General features: G+C 32.0%; 3 protein-coding genes across 10 annotated transcripts; 1 reads left to right on the forward strand and 2 right to left on the reverse strand.

Annotated features, from left to right (window-relative positions):
- Positions 1-151: 151 nt before the first annotated feature.
- Positions 152-6749, reverse strand: LOC111309103 (potassium transporter 7-like). Of its 2 annotated transcripts, XM_022907959.2 has the most exons (10): positions 6197-6749; positions 4819-5047; positions 4449-4697; positions 4257-4307; positions 3081-3341; positions 2846-2898; positions 2588-2702; positions 2216-2470; positions 1421-1943; positions 152-1078 (listed from the first exon to the last, which is right to left on the reverse strand). In XM_022907959.2, the coding sequence occupies exons 1-10, from the start codon at positions 6497-6499 to the stop codon at positions 541-543; spliced, it is 2577 nt and encodes an 858-aa protein (XP_022763694.1). In that variant the 5' UTR covers positions 6500-6749; the 3' UTR covers positions 152-540. The 2 variants fall into 2 exon arrangements, with proteins under 2 accessions (XP_022763694.1, XP_022763695.1); XM_022907960.2 differs by lacking the exon at positions 2216-2470.
- Positions 6750-17450: 10701 nt separating this feature from the next.
- SC35 (serine/arginine-rich splicing factor-like protein, putative) lies at positions 17451-21366 on the forward strand. Of its 6 annotated transcripts, XR_016330300.1 has the most exons (11): positions 17492-17651; positions 17752-17830; positions 17919-17998; positions 18124-18190; positions 18651-18722; positions 19231-19437; positions 19530-19716; positions 19838-19948; positions 20268-20448; positions 20566-20674; positions 20806-21224. XR_016330300.1 is itself a non-coding variant. In XM_022907962.2 (8 exons), the coding sequence occupies exons 1-8, from the start codon at positions 17576-17578 to the stop codon at positions 19841-19843; spliced, it is 774 nt and encodes a 257-aa protein (XP_022763697.2). In that variant the 5' UTR covers positions 17451-17575; the 3' UTR covers positions 19844-20146. The 6 variants fall into 6 exon arrangements, 1 of the variants encoding a protein (XP_022763697.2); XR_016330297.1 differs by having other exon boundaries at positions 20268-21047; positions 21212-21366; XR_016330298.1 differs by having other exon boundaries at positions 20268-20674.
- Positions 21367-22446: 1080 nt separating this feature from the next.
- Positions 22447-26801, reverse strand: LOC111309107 (U4/U6 small nuclear ribonucleoprotein PRP4-like protein). Of its 2 annotated transcripts, XM_022907963.2 has the most exons (7): positions 26680-26801; positions 26256-26364; positions 25200-26108; positions 24489-24942; positions 23813-24010; positions 23645-23726; positions 22447-22856 (listed from the first exon to the last, which is right to left on the reverse strand). In XM_022907963.2, the coding sequence occupies exons 3-7, from the start codon at positions 26087-26089 to the stop codon at positions 22762-22764; spliced, it is 1719 nt and encodes a 572-aa protein (XP_022763698.2). In that variant the 5' UTR covers positions 26090-26108; positions 26256-26364; positions 26680-26801; the 3' UTR covers positions 22447-22761. The 2 variants fall into 2 exon arrangements, with proteins under 2 accessions (XP_022763698.2, XP_089604434.1); XM_089748308.1 differs by lacking the exon at positions 26680-26801 and having other exon boundaries at positions 26256-26390.
- Between the last annotated feature and the right edge of the window lie 335 nt (positions 26802-27136).

Consider the following 27136-nt stretch of genomic DNA (forward strand, 5'->3'; position numbering starts at 1 on the left):
TTGCTTGTAGATTTAAAATGGCAAGATTTGACACAAAAAACTATGCATTTTACCGATTAAAAAAATTTTTTTTTAAATCTCTTACCCTTGACGCACGTTCAACCTAACCCCGTTCAAATTAAAGTCAATAAAAATCAATATGTGATCATCATAATAGAACTTAGTTTCCAGTTTGTCAGATTATTATTAATTAACAAAAAAAGATTTTGAAGTGGAATTGTTGTATGAAGTGCAATAAATCACATACACACCTCCTTCAACATCATAATTACAACAAGAGTTGGATTTGATATGCACCGTGCTGTAACAGTGAAAAAACCAATACAGGAAAAGGCAACTCGACCACATTACAAAACTTCCCACCTAGTTAACAAAGCGAAAGTATCCTCAGATTCAAACGGCCAGCATCGATCAAGAGAAAGGTGAAAGCATGGTTGAGTTGATGCGACTTCGATCTGAGCAAGCTAACCGCCTTTGTCAAGCCGCCCTTTTCAAAGTGATAAAAAATTATGTCCCTTATTTTGGTTGGAAAATTGACCATCAAACCATGTAAGTCATGCCGACCTGCATGAGCTGCGAATGGGGCACGCTCAAATTTGCAATACCCCTCCTGCAATTCTTTCTCAAGAAGGCATACAAGTAGTTTATAACTAGTTTCTTAATAAACCAAGAATCCTTTCTTGCCCTAATATCTCCATGACCGAGAAGATAAACAACTCCAGATTCCTTAGCCTTGCGTATAAATGATAGCTCTCTTTCTAGACTATGTTCGGCATCAGATATTGATGGATCTGTAGGGGAATCTGCCTTCACCTTCTCTGAGGTGCTTCCTTCTGAAATGGTATTACTAGAGCCCCTGAACTCAGCCAGCAGAGGTACACCAAGTGAGTAAACACTTCCATTAGGAGCTATGAGAACTCTTGAGAAAGAGGTATCCTCCTCAGAATTGGTCTCTTCATCGCCATCACTTTCCAATTGCCTTTCCTGAGCTTCCCGACGAATGAACTTCTCAAGACTCTCAATCAGCAGCTGCTCAAATGTCTGGTGATTTTCCTTGCGGACGTCCTTGTAACCATACCTGAGAAAGTGGTTGGTCAGCCAACTAAGGGAATGCCAGAAGGGAATAAGGTGAAGAAAATCAAGAAAGAGGAAGGAATTGTGCACATAGCAAAAAAAAGTATTAAATATGCTTGATCAAAGAAATTTTGGAGAGTAGATAATTTCTCCTTTTTCAATTTTATTGCCCGTTTAATTTTGACAACTCCCTGTCCAGGTGTCATTTTACCATTTCAGTAACTTTTTATGATAAATCTTGCAATTCAAAACTTGAACCTGCAATGATGATAGCTCCCAACTTGCATGAAAAGGAACTGGATTAGGCAAGATAACAGGACTGAAGTTTCCAGCCAGAGCATCTTACCTGGCAATACAGCGAAAGATATGGTAACTTTTGGGGCAGACTCGCCTGAAAAGGAATCTTTCACTCTGAGGCACCACAGGAACAGGGACATACTTTATGCATACAAAGATGATCATGGAGTGGATAGCAGGGAGTGTGGTTAGAAAATGGCCAAATATTGCTGGTACACCTTTCACCAGCTCATTATAAAGCAAACCAATGCCAGGAGCTCTGATTGTCCCAAGATTGCAGCCCAATTCTCGCATCAAATCCATTGACAACTTTTGCTTCACTTCAGTTTCATACTTAAGCTTGCTACCATAATTCCAGATAAACATAATAAGAAACATTATGACAGCAAAAACCAATATTATCCAACTTCCATCTGTCACACTCCATAAAACTGAGGAGAAAAAAGTCAATTCCAAACCCAGGAAAAAGATCACAAAACAAAGCACAATTATGATGTTTATCTGCCATATGAGAAGCATGACAATGGTGACTAAAATTGTGGTCATCATCATGACTCCCAGCTCTGCTATACCTGAAAAGAAAAAGAATTGTAACCAGAAAGATAAGAAAACTTAGATGTGTAAAAGCAAGGAGAACGGTATGAAGAAATTATTAGATTGATATCAGATATTCTTAGGCTGTTTGTTTCAGCTATTTCTCCAGTTAAATAATTGCATAGCACTTCTTTATATTCCACAAAGAACCTAGGTTTTGTGAGTTACAAGACACCACAATTTCATTCAAGGATAACAAGTGATAGACTGTTAGTAAACCAGAAAAAATTAGACTAGGAAGAAATGTTACCATATGCATTTCCAATCTCATTAATGCTTGAGATAGAGCACACAACGATCAAGCAAACTACCAGCAAAAACCAGTTTATGACAGGGATATAGATCTGACCCATGAATTTTCTAGATGTATGAATGATTTTAAGACGAGGGAAACAACCAAGAGCAATTGATTGCTTTATGCATGAAAACGTTGCTGTTGTCATTGCTCGGCTGGCAATTAAAGCAGCAATATTAGCTATGAGTAAGATTGGCCAAAACACACCACCTACATGGAGCAAAATAGTTTCTCATTTAGAGAAAGGCAAGCAAGACAATGTTCCAAAATCAAAAATAGGAATTCAACTATTTGGTGATCCCATTACCTATTGCTGATAAAACTTACTTGGAATTGAAGAAAAGAAAGCCTGCTCAGCACCATTATGATTTCCAATAAGGTAGGCTGCTTGACCCAGATAACCCAACAACAGACAAGGCAATACGAGAAACACAAACGTAAGCTGCAAAAAACCACTATCACACAAATCAAAAAATTGTAAGAATGATAGTAGAGGACTACCAGCAATTTCATCAGTCATTATAACATATAAAAGGACGAGCAAAAACCGGATGATTCAATAAACGAATTTTATCACTCCATTACCTGAACTGATCGCACAGAAAAATAGCAAAGATCTGCAAACATTGCCTCAGACCCTGAAACACAAGCCATCATCAGATAGTAAGATCAGATACAATGACCATTCATGTTCTACTCCAAATTCAACAAAGCTGAATCAAGCGCATAACTTTAGCTGAACTTCACGAACACCTTCCAAGAGACATAAAAAATATTCAGGGGATACTATTAAATTGATAATATTTATTTAATGTGTTACCTGTTGCACATAAGAGACAACCTCCAAGCGCATACCAAGCGCTAACTGAGTTCCTCTTGAAGTATAAATAGATGTGAACAGGATTAAATGCCCTCAAGACACTGGTGTCATACTTAACAAGATTGTAAATTCCAATGCCAGCTAGAGAACAAAACCATATGAACAAAGCAGGGCCAACAGCAAGTCCCACTTTACTTGTTCCAAACTTCTGTACGCTGAACAAAATTACAAGAAAGGCAACTGATATCATCCGCACTTGACCTGCACATAAAGAAAAGAGAAAAGTTAACTCCAAAAATGGCTATTCACCTGTAATAATATTGGAAATCATAAAGGAAAAATAAACTCTAAAATGTAAGGGCAAAAGGGCAAAAGGGCAAAAGAAAAAGGGAGAGGGATGGGGCTTCATCATCCTATTATTAAATCCATGCAGAATGTAGGATTTATCCCAAATTGTAAACTATAGTCTAGCTAAAGTTAAATCATCATCACAAATAGCACTTAATCAAGACAAAGGCTGCCAAAGAAATACTGTGAACAATTCTAGACTCAGGATCGTTTGATAAGCTAAGAGACCTAAAAGCTAGTCAACAGCACCACCATCCCATACCATATGCAGCAAACAAGTAAATTTTAAGTACATGTGAGTTAAATTATGCAAAAGATTCCTACTCAACATGGTAAATTGAGAAATGAAAAAATCCTCTGTGATAGAATTTGCTAACAAAGAAAGGAAAATTAATGAATGAAAAACCAGATAGGAGGTTGAACTGGTGAGGGCTTCAGTTCCCAGTTCACCAGCCAGCCCAGTGTAAAAGAGATTTTAATATTAAATAACAATTAAATATAGTAAATAGTTAACAGAAAAATGCATTTTAAAGGCATTTTCTTTAGTTTTTACTATAAAATTGAGAGGTTAAAGGTTCAAATCCCTTTACTTATAAATCACTTTTGAATAATAAAACAATAAATAAATATAAAAATGGTTTTTTACTGGTTTACCCAAAAACCAATTTTTAACCGGTTCAATGAAAACCCAGTCTAATACATGTTATTGGACCAGTCACCGATCCAACCGGTCTGATCAGCCACTGTGGTTTATTACTCATTGAGGAAAACAGAGCAAGCAAAGCAATAACACTGTAATTTTGATAATAGCATGGAATACCAACTTACTTTGTTCAATTGCAGCAACTCCCACCTTCAGACCACCAACAGCTGACATTACTACATTAGGATAAATAAACATAAGCATAAGTTATTACCTAATCATTAAATATGCAAATTCAGTACAGTTATGCTGTATTCAACCGTACCATGTATTGTGTATGGATCATTAAAAAAGCAAGAAGAATAGCATATCGAAACCTGACATTGCCGGTGTAACAACCCCATCAGCTATCACCATAGAAGTGCCAGCAAGCACTAACATCAGAAGAAGTTTCTTCAGAGTCAACGAAGTCTCTAGTCTCTCCTTTATTTTAAGTGATCTCTCAAGTTCAGGAGATGGCACCTTAAGCCTGAAGCTTGATATGCGGGCATCTGATGGAAGCTGATTTGGGAGAAGACTGACCTTAGCATGTCGGCAAATCAATGAGTACAATGCAAAAGTACCACCTTCACGAAACCAATGAGAAAAGATATGAAACAATCAATATGGCATATATATTTTACACATATGTTTAAGGCCTGCATAAAAGCTAATGAATAGGGACTTGATTGGGAACATCCAGTATACCTTCACCATCATCATTTGCCAAAAGAACGACAAGGACATATTTGAGTAGGGGGATCAAGATTAGGGTGTATAGAACTAGTGATAATGCTCCAATAACATCATCATTTCCAATGATAGGTGCCTTGCTAAACATCACACTGAAGGTATATAATGGACTTGTTCCAACATCACCAAATACAACTCCAAGTGTCTGAAAGGCAAGTATTATTCTCCTTCCTATACCAAAGTCCTGAGATCAAATTTAAGTAGAAGCATAAACATGAGCAGAAAAACAAAAGCACATGGAATAAATTCAATAAAAACTTATCTTATTTCTAGTACCATGGCTGTAAGAACGTTTTGCACTTAATCCAACATATATCACAAGAAACAAGCTTTTTATTTGCAGCAAGAAAAGGACAACCTTTCAGTAAAATAAAGCTCATCAACAACCATAGAAAGTTGTCCAATCATTGTAGTGCAACAGTACAAAACTTCCTGCTAAAAAAATAATTTAAAAAAAAAAAATTTTCATCTTCCGCTATAAATTTCATAGCATCCCATACTTTGATATTACAATTCATGAAATTTACAAGCATTTCCCTTAATCTTATGATGGAATCTAGACTTGTTATATACAAGTTTATGCATCCAAGTCCAATCTTAATATTTTCAACCAGATACAGTGATGGTACAAACTAGCACTCTAAGTAATGTAACAGTACAAAAAAGGTGGAATTCGAAAGGTATGTCAAAAGTAACCACATGCTACCTTGCCCTTATCATGTGTAGCTTGTCTAAGTAACAAAACCAAAGCAATAAAAAGGAAACCAATGCTAAGCAGTCCAAACAATAGAACAGCAGATGTTAGAAGAAGTGAATGAAACGTGTGCTCTTTTCAAAACAAAGTCACAGTTGCCTCACCAAACCCAATTTATTATTGTCTTCAGAACTATACTAAGTTTACTCAAATTTAGACTAAAGAATAACTCAGCCTGAGTTCTATTGCAATATCTAGAAACGAAAAATATACCTTTAACTTATCGCATTCAAAATTTGTGGAAGAATCGGCTAGAATTTTATCACCTTAAATTATTTATTTAACAAATCATTAAATACTCGTAACGTCAAAATTTTCATTTCATTCACTCAGCACCAACATAAACTAAAACCACCATTCTTTCTGCCAATATTTCTAGCTCGACTTACCAAATAACAAATTATTAACTTCCTTAACAACAAAGTAAATTAAAAAATAAAAAGTACGCTCAAATGCGACCAAACTAAACACCAACTAAATTCCAAATTTTCAAAATTATAAAAAGCTGATAATTTTATTAGATTTGCACAGTAAACAAGTGCCAAATAAACTAAATCAGAAAAAGAAACGCCAATGTACCTCGTATTCACTTCTATGTGCGCCGGGGACTTCGAGAGCTTCGACGTCGAAGGAATCGATGCGTGGTCCCGTGCGAATCAAGCGCTGCTCCGGAGTATCCTCGTCTTCGGAGTCTACTCCAGCTCGATGCGGCGCGTCGTCATCATCGCCGTCATCTTCCCCGTCGTCGATCTCAGAGTCGTCTTCGTCTTGGAACACCCAACGAGATTCTAAAGAGTCCATCGAAGCTAATCCTACGCCGTTGATCTCTCCTCTCCCCGAAGATGATCCTCCGCCGCTACCGGCGCTGACCTCCTCCGCCATGAGCAAAAAGGCAATATACAAGAGCTTGAGACAAAAGAACTATTAAAAAGAAAGAAGGTTTAGTGGATTGAGGGTTCGGAGATTTTAGGGTTCGGCATTTTGATTTTTGTTGGATTTGCTTTCGCTTTTTCTTCACTGTTTTGGCAAAATTAGGGATGTTGCTTGAAGATCACGCGGTGGACGGTAATGAAAAACGCTGTGTTTCAGTGTTCGTAATTTTTAACTACTTTCGTGCATTAACTTCGACTATAAAATGTTAAAAACCAGAAAGGAGGAGGATATAGGAGGGAGTTGAGTGCCACGCGCTCAAGGGGCTATTGGCGCCGTGAAGATCTGGATTTTGACATACGCGTGACTTATCACGGACAGCCGTGAACGAATTTCGCTTTTGTGGGAAAGGAAAAAGTCGATATTTCTATGCTAAAATATTAAAAAACTCCTTAATTATTTTATTTATTTTAAATAAGTTTTATATTTTTATTTTTATTTACATTTAAATAAATTTATTTTAAATAAAATTTATTTAAGTATAAAAATTAAATATTTATTCGAATACAAATTAAATTTTATAGAATTTATTTAATGTAAATAAAAATTAAAACTTATTTTTTAATTAAAAATTTATTTAACTATAATAAAGTATGAGAATTTATTTGAATAAAATAATAAAATTAGAGTTTTAATTTTTTTGTTCTTGCCATATTTACATAAGGAACATTTCTATCCTAGGGGCAGAAGGCTATCATCTTTTTTAAAATCTATTTAGGTGGATGATAATATTAGTTTTAATAAGATTAAAAATAACGATAAATATGAGATTAATTATTATAATATTGATATTAAAATTAATAATGAAATATATATTTGGATATAAAAATAATGATGATAGTAAGGTAAAATATAATAAAAATAGAAAATTATTATTAAAAATATTATATTAAAATTGTATTAATAAATTTTATAATATATTTTATATTTATAAATTTAACAAATAATTAAAAATTAATAAAATTATTTTTTATCAAATCATAAAATTTGTTAAAAATTAATAGTAATATATTTGTCCATAAATATATAGATATATAAGTGTAAAGATATATTTGTCCATTATTATAATTTTAAAGGTAAAATAGGAAGAAAAAATGAAAAAGTTTGGATAATATTGGAAAATATAGCTGCAGTGGATAGACTTAGCAATCCGTATTTTCATGTCGTGTTTCATATCATATTTAACACGTGTAATGATACAAATTATTGAAATACGAAATACGACATAAATTATAAAACATGTTTAAATCCTAAACATAAATACAATATGTTTATTATTCATGTTACTCGTAATATGATAAGACTAACATGTATATAATTAATCCATTTAAACATAACACAAATAACATGAATAAAATTGATTTACATAAATAAACACGATATACACAAATAATACTGTAAATACAAGCCAAATTTTAGCTTCAAAGTATTCAAAATACAAAATATAAATCGAACACGAATACATACAACATATCATCAAACTTCAAACCTCATATCCAATTCAACACATACCAACCTACTAACTTTAGAGTATTCAAAATACAGCAATAATTTAAAAGTTATTCAATGAGTCAACACAACTAAACATAATTAACTTGAGATGAAGTAGAACAAATTACTGAAGAAAAACTTTCCTTGCTAAGTTCCAAGTTTATGACACCATCTATCATCTCATTTAAGTTCTCATCAGCAACTTCTTCAAATAACCAGTATTTACAACAAACAATAGCCTCCACAATTTTTGGCTTAAGTGAACTATAATATTGGTTAAGAACCTTACCACAAACATTAAAAACAGATTCAGATGCTACTGTAGAAATAGGAATGCTCAAGATATCTCACGCCGTAGTAGCAAGCTCAAGATACCAAAACTGGTTTTACTTCTAAAATTGTAAAATACTCAACTCTTATGTCCTATTAAGCCTTTGTTCTTATAAATACAACTGTAATTGAAATTTCCTTACAATAATACCATTCTCAATGTCGAAAGTGTCAAACTCCTAATTAAAAAATTAAAATATATCAAAATTTATAACAAAACTTTACAAAAAAATCAAAAAGTAATAAAAAACTAAACATTAAAATAAGTGAATTACCATCCAAACATCTTTTTTACATGAACTTGTAGCTATGCTAGATCCCTCATCAACAATTTGATCATTATAATTATTAGAAACAACCAAGGATGAACTATAAATAGAAGCATTTATAGCATTAACATATTTATCATAAAGAGAAAATATATTATCTCTGATTGTTCTAAACTCTATTGAATCATTTTCATAAAGCTTCTTATAACTTTAATACATAAACTGTAGCTTATAACGAGGATCCAATATCATAGTTATAGCTAAGATCAAATTAAATTCAGACCAATACTTCTCAAACTTATCAAACATCATTAAAGCCATTTTTTTTGCTACACATCATTTTCATTCATGTGTTCATTTAAAGTCAAGCGTGCTCAAAAAACTGAAGGGAAGAATAAGTTGACAGTATGGTACTTTGTTCTATAAAACACACAAGTAATGTCATAAAAAAAAACTTAAGAATCGGCTCAATTTTTCAATTTTATCCCATTTAAATTTAGATGGACTTTTCTTAATATTTAAATCACTGATTCCCAGTGAGAGAATGCCATGTGAAAATAAATAGCACTTTAAAGCATGAGATGTGTGGAGTTTCACCTAGATGAAACATCTTGTCTTAATCTTTTATTTGCATTTAAACTAAGTAGGATTACATATTCCAAAAATTTTTGCTTTATAACTTGAGACCCTATTACATATTTAATATTTTTCCTCACTTTTTTCACAAACTCATCAACCTCTTTCAAGCCATCTTGGACTATCAAATTCAAAATATAAGTACAATATCTTAAATGAAAAAATAAACCATTTCCTACAAGTGCTTTCCATACATTCAATTGTAATTTCAACAAATCAACAAAATGTATCATTAGCAGAAATATTATCCAATGTCACAGAGAATAATTTATTTTTTTTTTCATTCAACTATCAACGAATACACTTTTTCACTCAATGCAATACCATTGTGTGGAGGTGGCATAAAAGAAATTTTCAAGATTCTTTTTTGTAAATTCCAATCATGGCAATAAAATGAGTAATAATACGTATATACCTATCAGCATTGATAGAAGTCCATAAATCAGAAGTCAAATAAATCCTACTAGGTGTTTTTTTCAACATTTGTTTCAACTTACTTCTTTCTTTTTATGCATTTTCATGAGATCAAACTTTGTAGTGTTTATAAATATTAAAGTCACATCATTATGCAAATAAGAAAACAAATCCATAATGCCATTATACTTCACAAATGACAATTGTAGATTATGCATAACCATTTCAGCAACTAACTTTTCATGAAAAATTTCATAATTATATTTGCAAAATCTCACTATAATAGACCCATAGTCTTTAGAAAGTATCATTTGGCCTACATCACACGTGTCTCTCCTAGCACAATTATTCATATAATGTTTAAATTACCATTCCTATGCATGGAGTTGTAGTTTTTAACTTCTCCACAATACTTGCACTTTACTGTCTTAAAACCATTGACTGCTTTCTCAAGTAATACTTCGAATACTTTTTAGACATTTAAAGTTAGTTGCTTGTTTTTTTTTTTTTGTGCTTCTTTTTGCTCTCTCCTATCTCAACATTTTTCTTATTTTAGTATCTCCGTATAATCATCTTATACCAAATTTACAATAAAAGAATTTGATTAAAATATAAATATCATCATATTCCATCTACAAATTAAAAATGGTTTAAAAACATACATTAGAAATGTATGAGCGAAAAACATATATATTAAAATAAATGCATATTGGACAAGGATTTGCAATTACAAGAACAATCAAGTATTAAAAAAAAATGAATAAGCAACTAGACTGTAGTTTGCAACTTTTACCTTAATGTTCTAACAGGAAACGATGTGATGAAAACTAGAAGGGACATAAAGGCTCTGTTGATCGACGGATTACGATTTGTGGGCACATGGTGAGTGGTGACTACTTGAGGAAGGAAGAAATAGTAGGCAAAAGATGATGATGGTTACCTAGCTTGATGGCTATAAAAGGAAAAAAATTGCTTTGGCTAGATTCTAGAAGTTTGAAATAAAAGAGTGAAAATGTGAATGTGAATGTAAAAATGAGAAAAAAAGATTTTTACTGTTAAATGGTTAAGCTTTCATACGTGTGGCTTTAATGAAAGTGTGTTAATTGTTAATAAAAGCAGATCAGTTAATGGTTCCTAAATGGTGGGTTACCTAACCGGTAATAAAAGTATAAAACTAAAAGCAGAATACCAAAATAGCAAATTAATGTTTGTTTTGAAAGTATAAAACTAAATTTTATTTAATTATTTTTTTTAGTAAATTTATACTAAAATAATAAAAGTCAACCTTGAAAATTTAAAAATCAGTCAACCACTCAGCCTTAAAAGTATAAAATCAATCTTGAAAGTTAAAGCCGATTAGGTGGTTAGATATGAAAGTAATAAATTTTAGTAATTTTTAATTTAAAATAAATAAATAAAAATATAAATAAATTATGAATATATAATAATAATATATTATATATATAACATAAAAAATTTATTTCACAAGATTTTTTTTTATTTTTTTATGCATAATATTAATAAATATATACTAGATTTATTTATTTTTTAACATATAAATATTATTATATATTTTCAATAATTACTTAATTAGTATAATTTATTTGTAAAAGGTCTTAATAACTTATTAAAATTATTAAAAAATATTAAATTAATATATATTTAAAAAGTCAAATTAATATATTTATGTTACTTATAATAATTTTTTATACACTATAATATGATTAAAATAAATTACATATTTTAATTATCATAGATATGCAGTATACTCATATACATATGATTTAGAATCAATTATATAATTTTTTATAATTATATATGGGTATCATATGATGCGATTTAAATTTTAGAATAAAATATACAAAACAAGTCATTAAGATGAGTATATACATTATATTATATTAATACTTTATCATGTGGTATAGAAATATAAATTAGATAATCTCTTATCATTATACATGCTATTTAAAATAAATATGTTATTTTTAATTTTAAATATGTAATCTCTTATCATATGATCTAGAATAAAGTATTTAAAATAGGTCATCGAGATATGTATTTATAGATATGTATTTACAGTAATAATTTATAAGTTACGTTTTAATAATATCGTATTATATAATATAAAATAAATTATATAATTTTTTATCATTATAAATATTATTTAAAATATGCATTATTTTTAATTTCAAATATATAATATCTTATTTTAACTCTTATAATTTAAAATAGTTGCATATCATGACTCATGTTATTAATATTATATACTTTCATATTATTATAAATGTTATTTATTATCATTATAATATATTATTATATATTCATGTGATTTGGATTTACTTTACTTAAATTAATGACCCTATTGTTGATTGTTGGATGCTATTTGTTATTAACAATTAAATGTATATTATCATTTTAAATTCTTTTTTTGATAGAAAATTATTTTTTAATCTTATTATAAAAAGCTACAAAGAATAATATATATTTTTAATATGTTAAGATTTATATATGTCATGTATACATTACTAATATAAAAATACTTGCATATTTAAAAAGTATAAAAAAATTTGATACCCATTTAATATGCATTTAACATATATATATTTATGTTTTAATGAATACATTACTAATATATATATATATTTAATATTTTTTTAATTTATGCATTTAATATAAATGTATACATAACTATATTAGTTTTTAATATCAAATCCAATATGATGAACTATTAAATATTAAAAAATAAAATAATGATGTATCGTACTAATATTATTATTTATATTATATTTATATTATTAATATAAGAATTAATTTTATAATAAATATTAAATGAGTATCATAATTAAATGTTTAAAATAATCTTTATATAGTATATTAAATAACTAATTAAGTATCATAATTAAAAAATTAAAAATTAGAATAATTTTTATATGTTTATATTAAATTAAAATAAATATAAAATATTTTAAATGTGTTTTTGTATTCTGTCATGAGTAAAACGTGCATCCGTGTAACACATTTTATTTAAAATTATTTTTGTATTGTGTCACGCGTTAAGCATGTATCCATTTGACACATTTTTTTAAATTTTTTTTCGTATCTTACATGTGCTTAGACGTGTCAACATGTATAAAATATGAAATATATTATGTTAAAATTTGTATCGATAAAAATAAATATGAAATACACTTTTTTAAAATACATATATGATTTTTTTCGTATTATATTTGAAATTATTAAGTCTAACTGTGGATAAAAGAACTTTCACTGGAAGAGGCAATGTCCAGTGTGAAAATGGGTTCCAGTGTGAATTTTTTGTAACAATCACACCACAGTTTGTTACCCAAACATTTTACAGCCCAAAAAACCATGATAATCGTGCTGAAACGTGGCTCCAGTGCACATCTAAATCCAACCTCAGTCCCTTTAAAATCTAGAGCAATTAAAAGTCCCACTCATGTCCTTTCATATGTTGAATCCCAAGCCATCCCCCGCTTGCCCTAGTGGCTAAGGAAAGCTTAAAAGAGACATAAAGGTTCGATTTTGAGTCACCCTCTTCCCCACCTTTTGTACTAAAAAAAAAATCTCAAACCTATCATTTGAGCTTTTAGTAAACATTTTTGTTAACGAGTTAGAAGGGTTTTTTAAAATGTTTATTTGTTTAATACTAATAGGCTGTATTTGATATATAAAATTATAATAAGATAATATAAAATGATATTATAATTAGTATTAAATTAAATAATATTATATTATCTTTATTTGATATATATAAGAATTATGGTAAGATAATTTATTTATTGATCAAAATTATCTTTTTTCCAAATTTTATATAATTTAATTTATTGATATAGTTTTAATGGTATAATAGGATATATAAGTTCAATAATTAAAAATAATCATCTTCACTTTGAGAGGATTGAATCATCTTATGCTAAGAAGATGATTAATTCTCTTTATAATCCTATCATTTTCTTTAAATATAAACTAAATATAGTACAAGATGATTATTATTCTATACTATCCATTATCTTATGCATTAAATATGATCTAAAGTCATATTTGATACATAAAATTATGATAGGATAGTATAAGATGATATTATGAATAGAATTAAATTAAATAATGTCATCCTATCTTATATTTGATTTGTGTAAGGATTAAGATAAGATAATTTATTTATTGGTCAAAATTATCTTTTCTCAAAGTTTATAAATTTTAAATTATTGATGTAATTTTTAAAAGTATAATAAGACATGTAAGTTTAATTTTATGGATTAAAATAATTATCTTCGTTTTGGGAGGAGTGAATCATTCTATACCATATATGATGTGTGCAAATATTAGGATAAGATATTTTATTTATTGATCAAAATTATACTTCTTAAAATTTATACAATTTAAATTATTGATGTAATTTTTAAGGGTATAATATGACATGTAAGTTTAATTTCATAGATTTAAAAATAATTATCTTCACTTTGAGATGATTGAATCAAATTATATCAAGAGGATAATCAATCTTCCTTACAATTCTATCACTTTCTTTAGATATAAACCAAATATAATATATAACGATTATTATTTTATCCTATTCATAATCTTATACACCAAACATTACCTTTATTATTATTATTTTTTTAGATTTTTTGTTAGCTTGAAATTAAACTTCTTAGTTCTTCATCTATATGCTTAGGGTTGAATTATAGTTTTGTTGGTGATTATTTTCTAGGTTAGGAGAGCAAGAATTGGGTATTTGCCTTTAATTACATCAAGTGATATGTAAAATGGTGATCCTCCACAACATAGGTTAAGGCCTAGTAGGAGTGTAAAGTTTTTGGCTCCACCAACCAATAACACAAAAACCACATGCTCTAATAATTTCACTGCTGCTTCATTGTCATACTCTTACTCTCTGTCGTTTTCTCATAATCCTGGCCGCTCGTTAACACAAAATTCTACCGATAATTATGAGTATTGTATTGGGAAAGACGATCAAATTTGGTGTGGTTGTGCGGTACTAATGGATCAGTATATAGTCGGTTTAGGCCAATTGGTGATAGAGTTGCTTTGGCCTATCATGGTGGTGCTACTGGTGGTTGGTGGGCTTTCCATGATGCAAGTTAATCATTAAGTGAATAAGGATTCATGCAATAGTCTTTATAGAACTACTAGTTCATATCGTTCTGGGGATTCAGTGTATTTGAGAGTTTTGGAGAGTATGGGGGAGGGAGATCCTGAAAGATTTCTAGTGTTGGAAAGTATAGTGTTTATCTGTTTCAATTCTTAAAAAAAGCTTTGGATCATGCTATTGAATTTATGGCTCTAGCCAGGCAAGTTAGAAAAGTTCCCATTATGTCCACCATCAGCATACAGTGGATACCTCTAGAACAGGGATAGCTCAAGCTAAACACTAATGGTTCCTCGATGGGAAACCCAGGCAAAGCAGGAGCAGGAGCTATTCTTAGGAATTACGAAAACAAATTGATTAAGGGAGTTTTCAGACACATTCCTAAAGCAAAAAGTGTTGAAGCGGAACTATAGCCTTTACGGGATGGCCTAAATATGGCAAAGAATGAGGGAATTAGGAACTTCGATATTGAGATGGATGCTTCCATTGTGATAAGCTTAATTTCCAATACGAAAACTATTAACTATAGCCTTAACACCATTATTTCTGATTGCAGGAATCTGTTAAAGGCATTTCAACAGACAATAATGAAGCATATTTACTGTGAAGGAAACCAGTGTGCTGACGCAATGGCAAGATATGGCAGCGAGAAATTTAACTTTAGTTCCAGAGCCTTGTATGGTTGACTCTTCTGTCATTTGTTCAATGATGCTCCTGCTTTTATTGCCCTAATTCTTCTAGATGAGAATTATGGGCTAACCGTACTATGGTTTAATTAATGCTTTTTAAAAAAGTTTTACTTTTTTAAATATAAATGATTATTTAAAAAATCACATGGCATTGACTGTCATAAAATACCTTATCTGAGTAAATAAATTTAAATCTACTTTGTTAAAAAAAATTTTTAAAGTACCCTTCTACAAGAAAAAACCTTTTTGTTAGCTTTAGGTGAAGTTGTTGGCTTTAACTCTCGGTAATATATTGTTTATTATCATTGCATTATAATTCATGAATTATAATTTAAATTATATGTGCAATAAAAATCTATTTACATTAAGATAAGTGTTACATATTTTTTTATTTTTGGATCAAAATTAAATTTATAACACATACTCTTAATGTTTTTTATTTAAAAATAAAAATATATATATAAAATTTACACTAGTGTAAATAGATCCCTCATTATATGTGACTTATTAAAATTTTATATAATCTATATTTATAAAAGGTAAACTCTTGCATAATTTTTTATTATGATTAAATAATTATAAAATTATAAATAAAATACACCTTCATCGACGAAAAACTATTAGCAAGCTAAAAAATATAAATACAAAACAAATAAAGTTAAAAGATTAATCGAATTGAAAAGTATTTTGAAATCAACCAAAGTAACTTAATTTTATAATATCGTAGATACTAAAATATATATTTTAAATTTTAATTTAATATTTTAAATAATTAAAGTCAAATTTAAAAATTTGACTAACAAGATTAAACTTAGACAACATTTATAAATTATTACCTTAAATTTAATTTTTTTTCTAGAATTTTAGATTATTTTGAAAAATACACAATATAAACAAGTAAGTATACAATAATACAAATAGCTAAAAGGTACACCTTAAAAAAAATAACTCTAAAATTTAAATTATATTAAAATAATCCTAAAAAGTGACTAAACTAAAAACATGCCACTTCATTATTTTTTTTAAAAAATATTGAATAATATTATACACTCACTAACACTAAATTAACTCTAATAATTAATATTCCTAACCCTAATTAAAAAAAATAATAGAAGGCTATCCGTTGGTTTGGTCCTAAAATTGATTCTTTCATTATCGATGCAAATGAATTATCCATCAATTTTTGTTTATAGTTATGTTCTCTCTTTTAGGGTTGTGTTTTCTGATTTTTTTTTATTCATTTTTTTATTTGATCAATCTTAATTTTGTGAGTTCTTTCTGATTCTAATTAAAATTTTTTATTTGGTTTTTTTTTTTTTTTTACAAAAGAAGAATAATTTTTATTGAGTTTACATGGTTATATATCCATTATAACATAAATTAATATCTAAAACTTATTTTATTTTTTTTTGTTTGATCAAAGAGTAATAGATTATGTTAAAGGTATTTTATGATCATAAAGACATTATGAATTTTCTCTAAAGTGATTCATTAATAAAGTAAAGTTAATTTTATTATTTCAATTCAAGTTGACATACTCGACCTTTCAATTGAAAGCACATAAAATTGCCAATATGTTATCTATTGATTTGAATGGTATAATTAGCAAATTTTTGAAAATAATGGGGTAATATGTTTTTAATGGATATACAATCATTTTAATATAATTTAAACCCATAATTATAATCACGTTTACCAAAAATGTATATTTAAATATACAAAATAAAGTTAAAATAGTTAAAATAGTATATGTTACTTGGCATTCAGTTAAATATAAAAAGAATTGGTAATGAATTATCAAATAAAAAAATGTTAATAAAAATAGATTTTATAAAGAGAAATTAACTTGCTACGAGTAGCTACCGGTGTTAACTGGAAGCCGTGAGTTAACGTCGCTTTTTGAGAGAGCGGATGCTAAAAGCGACTGTTAAAAGGTGACTGCCACTAGTATACGGGTTTTTTTTTTTTTTTTTTTTATTTGAACATATAGAAAACAAACCTAACCCTAAAATCTTTATTTCCCAATCTTTTTTCTCCACTCTTCCTTGTTCTTCTTTCCACTGCGAAAATGTCTCACTTCGGAAGGTCAGGCCCTCCCGACATCACCGACACCTACTCTCTTCTCGTTCTGAATATCACCTTTCGTAAGCTTCTCTCTCTCGCGACCGCTTTTTAACTTCCCTTCGGCTACGAGTTTGTTTGTACTGTAACTAAAACCTTTGATTTTGGTTTTGAATTGTTTAGGCACGACTGCTGATGATTTATTTCCGCTTTTCGACAAGTACGGGAAGGTCGTCGACATCTTCATTCCCAAAGATCGAAGGTTCTTCTATCTCTCTCTCTATAATTTTTTTAATTGTTGTTTGGTTGTTTGGAACTTTTAAGATAATAATTTTTATTTATCATGTTAGGACTGGTGATTCTCGAGGTTTTGCATTCGTGCGCTACAAGTATGCAGATGAGGCACAGAAAGCTGTTGAGAGGCTCGATGGTAATCCTTCTTCAACTATTTTTTTTCAATTATGCGAGCGCTTTTTTATGCATGGATTGCTTTATTGTATTAATTTTGTGGGTAACTAATTGCGATATATAATGGCATATTCCTTCTTCTTGTAGGTAGAGTTGTCGATGGTCGGGAGATAACAGTTCAGTTTGCAAAATACGGGCCTAATGCAGAGAAGATGTAAGTTTCTGTGCTAGTCGTGATTCAGTTATTGAACAATTGCTTTTACATTTGAACAGATTTGGAGCTGAATGAAGAGAAGATGATGTTGTGTAGTAAATTGTTTTATGAAAATATGGTTTTGATTCTTGGTGAATTTGCTCTTTTATTGGATCACTGTCAAAGTTCAGTTAGGACATAATGCTTTCCCATAAAGTATTATGAAGGAAAACATATGTCTGGCTTCAACACGGGAAATGTCCACTATAAGTAATTTGTAATAATGATTAACTAATTAGTTTTTTATTGAAACTTTTAAAGGCTTGTTTGGCTTGCTTACTTAAATGTTGAGGTGCAAGCTATGGGTTTTTTTGTCTTTATATCTCCTTATCCTCATAACATTTTATATTCGTAGTATTTTTTGTCTTAAGGTCTCTATTGTTGTACTGAGTTACATGTACGTTACCAATTTCTTTTATAGTCAGAAGGGAAGAATCATTGAATCATTTCCAAGGTCAAGACACAGGTCAAGAAGTCGCAGCCCTTATAGAAGGTAAGTAATTTTACCCACTCTTTACCTGCTTAGAAGACGTCTGTTTTTATTTCACTTTTGTACTGTATGTTGCATTTTCCCTTTTGTCTTGTGCCCACTTTTCTGAATGGATTATGAGAAATATTGATGAAGGGATAAGTGTGAGGAATTTTCCTGTTTATTATTCTTTTCCTTACCAACCGAAGCCTTTTTGATTATCGATAGTATGAAACGATGGCGCTAGGTGTTGGTATTTGTAAACTAATTCATTGACTCAATGTTTTTTTGCCTGTTCGCGCATTGTATGTCTGGATAAACTGATTGTGGTTTATTGCCCATTTTTACATCTTGACAATTCTAAATTAGCTTTCATTTATCTGATTTTATTCATCGTGGGGAAATCTGCTGCCTTGGTGCTTGTGTGATGCTTGTTAAGCTTGTTTGAATAGCCAAACATATATGGATTAATTGTATTTCTTTGTGGTCTTATTTGTGGTCATCCAATGTTCATTGTGTTTAATATCTTCAGGCACCGGGATGACCATTACAAAGATAGGGATTATAAGAGAAGAAGTCGCAGTAGGAGTTATGACAGATATGAACGTGATCGATATCGTGGGAAAGACAAAGACTATCGACGCCGAAGCAGGAGCCGTAGTGCTAGTCCTGACTATTCAAGAGGCCGAGGAAGAGGTCGCTATGATGATGATCGGCGGACTGTCAGTCGATCAATGAGGTTTATACGTCATACTTTGCGATTTAGGAAGTTCAGTTTCTCTTATTTTTCCTTTTTTTAAGCTATTTCATTGTGATACGTTTGTATTTTAGTGCTTCTCCTGCTCGCCGCAGCCCTAGTCCTCGGAAAAGTACTTCCCCACGCAAGGCATCTCTCCCTAGGGGTGAAAGTCCTGATAGACGTGGCCGTGATGGACGGTCTCCAAGTCCTCGAAGTGTTTCACCACGAGGCCGTCCTGCTGGTTCTCGGAGCCCATCTCCTCGAAACTCAGATGTTGATGTGAGTTTTTTGACTCTCATTTACCCCCCATCTTTTTCAATCTTTGTTTTTTGGGTAAATTTACCCCTGCAATTTGTGATTCTAGCATTTAACTGTTTACTTTTGCATTTTTATTTTGTAGGAATGATCTTGCGGATGGCATGGGAATTGCTGGAGTCTTTAAGTAGTGTGTTTCTTGTTGCTATGTTGCTAGTGTTGAGGACATTCAAATATTATGCTTCTTCTAGTATTGGTAGGACTGGGTTTTTTTGGTTTCCTAATTGACTGTCCTGAACCTTGTCTCCATTACTTAAGCTGTGTCATGGTGTCTGAACTTATGTGGTCTGTAGCTTGATGTTTCATTACCTGCCAAGATTTTGTGATGTGAGTTTGTTATTGTAGCTTGCTACTCCTTCTCCCTTTAGATCTTATATTTGGCTCTGATTTTGCTTGTTTGTTGCCGTAATATATTTCATGGGGCCAATTTAGTGAAATGTTTCTTTTTAAAAAATTTTTCTATTGTATTTTCTAAGAATGCTGATTCATCTCAAACCATCTGTTGGGTTTTATAGCAATGTTCGGGGAAAGTGTGCCTTGGGCAAATGGACATGATGTGACATGATGTTGATGTTGTGGCTGTTGATGCTGTTTATATCTGTAGATGAATGATCGTGATTGTGATGCTGGTTATAGCAGTATGCTGATTGCAGGGACAGTTTGTTAACTATTTTTAACTGAAACATATGATGATTGGTAAGATCAGTAGTCAAGTATTGGTTTCTGGAAAGCCTTGCATCAGTCAGGTTTCTGATGTTTCCATCTGATTATCCTCTGGTCTGCTGATTTCTAAATATTGGCACTGAGGTTTAGTTGCTGTGATGGTATAAAAGGACCCAAGATGAATTTCTTGAACTGTGGAATGCAGCATGTGATGGACCTGTGATGCATTAGACCTGATGCAGATACTAAAATTAAAAATGTAATGTCTTGGTCTGAAACTTGCGACTGCATTAATTGAACAGAATAACTTGTTTCTGTTTAATTGTTTCATTGGTGTATTCCATTAATCATGTTTAACCACACCCTATTGCTTAATGTTTTGAGTTGTAGCAAAATTGCCCGTGAGCTAGCTGTGAAGTGGTGGTTGTGCCAATTCTGTTGTGAGATACACTTAGCTTGTCGGTAACCATTGAGTATCAATGAATGACATGTAGCAGGCTGTTGCTGCCTTTCTTGTTGGGTCACGATGATAATGGTTCTTGCAGTTGCCTGGCTTTCTTGCTGGTCTGCTTGTAACTGGCTGTTGCTGCGCTTCCTGCAGGGTTGTGTCAGTTTTGGTACTAGCAGTGTTGGTATGCATCCAATATGCCACCCCTGTTCACATGTTAGGGTTACATTTAACTATCAGTCTTTTTCTTTTATTTGTTCTGAAAGATCTTTGCAACTGTTATACTCATGACATTGTGATCTCGAACAGATCACTTATCTTTCATTCTTAATGTCATTTTATTAATAGGGGCTTTCATGCATTTACTTGGACTCCTAGCTAGCTGAGGTGCTTATAGAGTGAAAGCACAGAAAAATTTAGGGATGCTCTATGGTGGTTAAACATGTTAAAAGAAACGAATAAAGGGAGGACTGCAGTTGCAGTTTTGAGCTGAAACCTCAAGCTATACATTAAATTGTGTTGCTTTCTTTGATCTTATTGCATGTCTGATCCACAAAATTCTGTTAATAGGGAAATTCACTGCCCACTTTTTTTTTTTTTGTATTTTGCCTTAATGGCTTTTCCATTTGTTTTCTGATAACTTTTAGATGAACCCTCGATGCTGTGACCCTACTGAATTTGCTTTTGTTGGCACTATGTTGATTTGGCTTTGTAGTTTTGAAGTGCTTAATTAGCGTTGAATTTGCGTTCTGTTGTTCTTTTATAGCTCTGATGATTCTGGCTCATAACCAGACACTATGATGCTTGTGTGTGTTTTGTTTCTTCCAATGACTTGAACGGTTAATGGAGTTTGTTACTTTGTTTCAAGAGGGTACTTTGTAGTGACGTGTTGGTTGACTCTCATTAGTTTAAGCGTTAAATTACAATTCCTTTTTTTTTTTTTTTTTGTAATTGTAGTTTCTTGAGGGCTTATGTTAAATATTTCTTGTCAGTGGGCGGGGGGGGGGGGGGTGGTTGGGCAAACCAGCACCATGTTTCGTTTTTAGTTAATGGTTCAACTTTACTTGTGACATTACATGAAACAGATTAGTGGAATTAGAATTAATCCAAAAGTCAGTTTCTGGTAAAATCTTGGAAGGCAGATCTAGCGTTCATGCCGCCGCTGGTAACGACTTGGTCGAAATCTTCAAATTAAGTTATAATTGATTCGTTAATTTGAGAGCAATTGTCCAGAAAGAAATGAGTTGCATGTGTTGCACGTGTAGTGAACATTAATACGAATTTATGAAATCCTTCTGGTGTACTTAGTGCTCGTAGCTACATTTTAACCTGTCCTTCCAACGAACTTTTAGCTTTGCAGTTGAAAGGAAAAAACTGGTACTGGTGATAGAAATTGAAGTGCAAAGTAGATATCTGAAAATAACATTTTTACCTGCGTGGCCCGAAACTTAAAAAAGTTGCCTACGTTCAGGATTCATGACTTCAGTACATAACCACACATCGCTAGTGGTGATGTGCCGTCGGGTGCTTCTTTAACAAAAACAGTAACACCACCCCGTTTTCCGGCTGGCTATAGCTTGGGCTTTTCGGAATCATAATTCAATTTCATCTCTAAAGTCTGCCAAATACAAGTACCTGTTGTCCAAGAAGACCAAGACTAGACTGAGGAAATGGACAAACATCCTTTCCAGCTTACAGCAAAAATTTAGTAATATTTGTCATACCAAATTTTCATACAAAATTGTTGAAGAAACCTATGTTTGCTTTCTACTTTCATTAGTACAAAATATATTGTTTTAATCTGACTCGAAAATATGTTGAAAGCTGCTACAGAAAACACCTAAATTCTCCAAGAAGCTATTACAAGATCCAACCATATCAACGGTCCATAAAGCCCCTCAGTCCAAATCCATGTCATTTTCCTTTTCGATGTTACCGGCAGTCCACAGCTTTATAGTTCGATCATGAGAGACGGTCACTATATATCGGCCATCTGCCATGAAAAAAAATGTTCAGTGTACTTAAACAGAATAGTTATATTACTATTTGCTTGATACATGATAGGCAGGATAGAAAAATGGAAAGATGTAAAGATTTTTAATGCTAATGACTATGCAAAAAAAAAAAAAAAAAAGGCAAGAGGCTGTATAACTTGACCACTACGCTTTCCATCACACGAAGCTAAGAAATCATTACTCATTAAAGGCATAGCTAAGAAAATTGACGATCCCAGCCCCCTTTTCCACCCTTGAAACCAGCTGTTACCTTTTTTAGAGGGAAAAAAAAAGAAAAGAAAAGAAAAGAAAACCGACTGATGGTCAGGGTCTTTTATTATTGATGTTTGATACCACCTCTCGAAACAAAGGGAATGAGCTTTAACCGTCCCCCTTTCCCACCCCTCCACCCCCAGTGCAGTTTCTTCTACTAAGTTCTGACTCCTGATAGGACAGAGGAATAGCAGAAAAGAGAAGAGACACAAAAGGTAAACAAAAGAATGGAGTCACAAAAACTTCAACTGCAGCACTGCTAACATACAGTCACAGTTGCTCCACTATCCATTATACCTAAAGGATCTTAAATCTAATTAATACCAAAATACATGGTAAGGTATCAAAAATACTTTAATCCAATGCTCGCTGATTGCATTTTAGAAGTTCTGATGAAGGGAAGGACGGTAAAAGCTAACACTAAACAATGAAACATTCCAAGAAGAGAGGAAAAAAAAGAAAGGGATAGAAAGGAGAGATACAAGCTTTACTTATTTAAAGTTCAGAAAGTTACCTTCACTAATATCTGAAGCAGTGACTTTAGCTTCATGACCCGGTAAGCTTTTGACAGGCTTAAAATCTCTGCCAGACCAAACCTGGTAAATCATATACAAAGATTAGATGATAGATTAAAATTTTTACTTCAAATATAAAGGCATTTGTGTTCAGAAAGGAGGTGTACCTTTGCAGTCATGTCATAAGAAGCAGTGACCAAATAATATCCCTCTTGAGGCTCAAACTTCACTTGTGATATAAGATTTGAGTGGGCTGGTATGATATACAGGGACTTTTTCTTCCTCAAATCCCATATCCGACAAGTATTATCTTCACCACCTGTGGCTAAATGATACCCATTGGGTGAAAAACTAACACCTAGAATCTGGAAAGAGTGGCAGAGATTTGCAGGTTTTTAGTTATCAAATATCTATTCAGGTAATAGAATTTTTTTTTTTTTTTGCTGCTCCTAAAAACTTCAATAGAATTATCTTAAGATATTAACAAGGCAATGCAATTCAACACTATACTATCTACTTGCCTAACTAAGCCTTAAAACTTCAAAATAATTGTAGCACCATTGCCTTCCAGTTTCAACAGAATCTGGTGGAAGATCTAAAAGACTTCCTTTTGAAGCATTGAGGCCTTGTGTGTTAAAATCAAAACTATAATTTTCCATGAATAACAAATCTCAAACCTGTAAAGCATCCATATGAAATTTATAGTAGTTAACAAGTATTTATCAGGTTCTTTAGTGTACTGCTGCTAGTAGAGATGCACCACAATATGTTCCTCCTACATGTAACATTTGGCAACCATGACAGTTACAAAAAGTAAAGAACCACATAACCATAAAGTCTTACAGGCTTGACATGGCCTTCCAAGGCAAGAATACTTCTCCCAGTGCGAAGATCCCAAACACGAGCAAGTGCATCAAGTCCACAGGATGCTGCTAAAGATCCATCTTGATGGAAGGCAATTCCATAGACGCTCCTACTATGACCTTCTTGGAGAAGCAACTCCACACCACTGTCTATGTCCCACAGTCTCCATGTTTTATCAAAGCTAGTTGTACCAAGGTACTTCCCTGAAGGATGGAAGGCAATACGTGCAAGGCGGTCCAAATGGCCCTCAAATGTTTTCAGGAGAGATCCATCAGTGTTCCACAACTTTGCTGTTCGGTCAGCAGAAGCAGTTGCTAAATGATCATGCACAGGAGAAAATGTAACATCAGTTGCACGTTCTGTGTGGCCCTTTAAGGCAGAAACCTTACTTACCCTAGGCATTGACCACAACTTAGCAACTCCACTCAAAGAGCTGCAAAAGAAAAAAAATCTAGTTACAGTCCTGTATTCTTGTCATCTTTACTGGTTTCAAAGCCATATTTTATAAGCACCCTAAGAGGACCAAATTTAGCACTATGAACAACTGCAAATTTTTGTCTAACTTTAAACTTGTGTCCATTCCTTTTAACCATGGAAAAGACAAATTTGTTAAGCATAGTCAAAAACCAAATCCATAAAGACTAAGCTTTTTTGTTTAATGGAGTGGCAAATTAAGAGTCAGAAGCACACCAGGTGGCAAGAAGTTTTCCATCACGTGAGAAAGAACAACCTGAAAGTGGTCTATCATCTCCAATTTCACTGCAATCAAGAACCAAATTCCCTGCCTGCTTTAGTACCCAATCAATTTCAGCATCCATATCTTCATCTGGATCATCCCTTTTTCTCTGTGCACATTGAACACGCACAGTTGCCTTTAAAACAGAGTACTTTGCAATATCAATTCTAGCATCCAAAAGCTCTTTTGGACCTTCAGTATAAAAGGGATATTCGATGTCTTCCTCAATGTCCTCCACCTTAGCAGAAACTGCAGCCTCTTCCTCCTCATGAGCTTTCATCAACTTCTCCAATTGCCCCTCAGAATCCAGCTTCGCCATAATCATCCGCAGCCTATCCCGCCTTTCCATCTCTCTTTCTCCAAAAAGAGTTATGGGTTCACCAAGCCGGCGAAGTCGAGCCCGCACAGCCATGTCATTAGTAGGCACAGCTAGTGCAGCAGCACGTCGTTTCATCAGAAGTTCTTGCATTGCCTTTTCTTGCCGCTCTCTAACTAGTCTGCTCTCTTCTGAGATCTCATATTCACCAACAGTAGCTCGCCCATCATTGTCATAGTCAGAGTCTGAATCACTAGTTTTCACCTCACCATTTTGAGGCACAGGTGGTTTAAGGACCGGAGGGCGAACTGGGAGAGGAGCCAATGGGTTGACAACCAGGGGTGGAGGAATTGCAGGTATTGGAGCAATAGGTGGTACAACTGCAAGTGGGACCACTTGCGGAACAATAGGCTGAACAGGCTGAATTGGAGTGTTATTAGCTGTAGGCACTGCGGTTTGGCCATCAGGAACTGCAACTGAAGGTTCTGCAGCTGAAGTTGAAGGCTTGTTGTCATCATCAACTTCCATTGTACGTACCCAAGTGTAGCTGAAAATTAATAAACTTTAAACAGTAAAAAGGAAAAAGTTTTCTGCAGCTATCCACAGCCAAAAAAGAAAGGCAAAGAAGCACCATTTAAACCAATATAAAAGTTGTGAGTAATTCGAATCTAAACTACTTACACTAAAAACATACCTCAAAAAACTGTATCTATTAGGCCTTGAAAGTTGAAGATTTGATCGTTTAGAGACCGGGATTTTCAGTTATAATGAAAAGGGTATCTTTATTCGAACTCTGCTCCTTACTGAAAACCAAGCATATGACAATTTTATGGGTAAGACAAATCAACAAACAGAAGGTGTACGAAAATGTATCCATAAAAAACCTTCAAAAAAGGATTAAAATTGTTTTGCAGCAAAGAGATATCAAGGAAAAATGTAAACGAAGATTAAAATATTAGTTTAGACATAATCATCAACTGGAAATCATTGGGTTCCAATACAGATAAAACAAATTAAGCAGAAGTTAAGAAGCAGTCAACAAATCAAAATTTAAACCCTTTAAACAGCAGTTAATTGGTTACTAATGTCTAATAACAACTTACAACGTTATTGCATACCTTGAAAAAAAAAAAAAGCGCAGGAAATCGGGAAGTACTAGGGGTGGCGAAGGAAGGGGAAAGGAGGACAAGTGGCAAAGGGTGAATGTGAAAGAAATTTAAGAAAATTGTGAGGCTCAAAATGCAAAAGGAGTGAAGTGAGAGGGAAGAAGACAAAATAACAAAAAGACGAACGTTGCCGTTTGTACTACTATTTAATTTATTTAATATAAAAATAAATAATTTTAATATTAGCATAGAAATATAAATAATTTATTAATGTAAAAATATTTTTATATAATTATTAAAAGTCAATATCACCCGAGTTAAGCATGATAATTTTAAACATAATATAATAACAAGATATGAAAATAATACAAAAAAATTATGTATGAACTTTTAAAAATATATATAATATTTATTTATGTCAATACGAATTTCAATATGATACTATTCATGTTTCATACGTATTGACTCA

The sequence above is a fragment of the Durio zibethinus genome, chromosome 2, assembly GCF_047325235.1.
Source record: "Durio zibethinus cultivar Kanyao isolate XHJ-2024 chromosome 2, ASM4732523v1, whole genome shotgun sequence".
In the NCBI taxonomy this organism is placed as follows: Eukaryota; Viridiplantae; Streptophyta; class Magnoliopsida; order Malvales; family Malvaceae; genus Durio; species Durio zibethinus.

What these genes read in the sequence shown, in the direction of transcription:
- SC35 (XM_022907962.2), top strand. Translation starts at nt 17,576, where the DNA reads ATGTCTCACTTCGGAAGGTCAGGCCCTCCCGACATCACCGACACCTAC. An exon ending in AGCTGTTGAGAGGCTCGATG is followed by an intron (nt 17,999 to 18,123) that starts GTAATCCTTCTT and finishes TTCTTCTTGTAG; the next exon opens with GTAGAGTTGTCGATGGTCGG. An exon ending in AGTCGCAGCCCTTATAGAAG is followed by an intron (nt 18,723 to 19,230) that starts GTAAGTAATTTT and finishes TAATATCTTCAG; the next exon opens with GCACCGGGATGACCATTACA.
- LOC111309103 (XM_022907959.2), bottom strand. Translation starts at nt 6,499, where the DNA reads ATGGCGGAGGAGGTCAGCGCCGGTAGCGGCGGAGGATCATCTTCGGGG. An exon ending in TTTCTGTGCGATCAGTTCAG is followed by an intron (nt 2,703 to 2,845) that starts GTAATGGAGTGA and finishes GGTTTTTTGCAG; the next exon opens with CTTACGTTTGTGTTTCTCGT. An exon ending in TTTCTTTTCTTCAATTCCAA is followed by an intron (nt 2,471 to 2,587) that starts GTAAGTTTTATC and finishes TGCTCCATGTAG; the next exon opens with GTGGTGTGTTTTGGCCAATC.
- LOC111309107 (XM_022907963.2), bottom strand. Translation starts at nt 26,089, where the DNA reads ATGGAAGTTGATGATGACAACAAGCCTTCAACTTCAGCTGCAGAACCT. An exon ending in GGAAAACTTCTTGCCACCTG is followed by an intron (nt 24,943 to 25,199) that starts GTGTGCTTCTGA and finishes TTTCTTTTGCAG; the next exon opens with CTCTTTGAGTGGAGTTGCTA. An exon ending in TGGAAGGCCATGTCAAGCCT is followed by an intron (nt 24,011 to 24,488) that starts GTAAGACTTTAT and finishes CACTCTTTCCAG; the next exon opens with ATTCTAGGTGTTAGTTTTTC.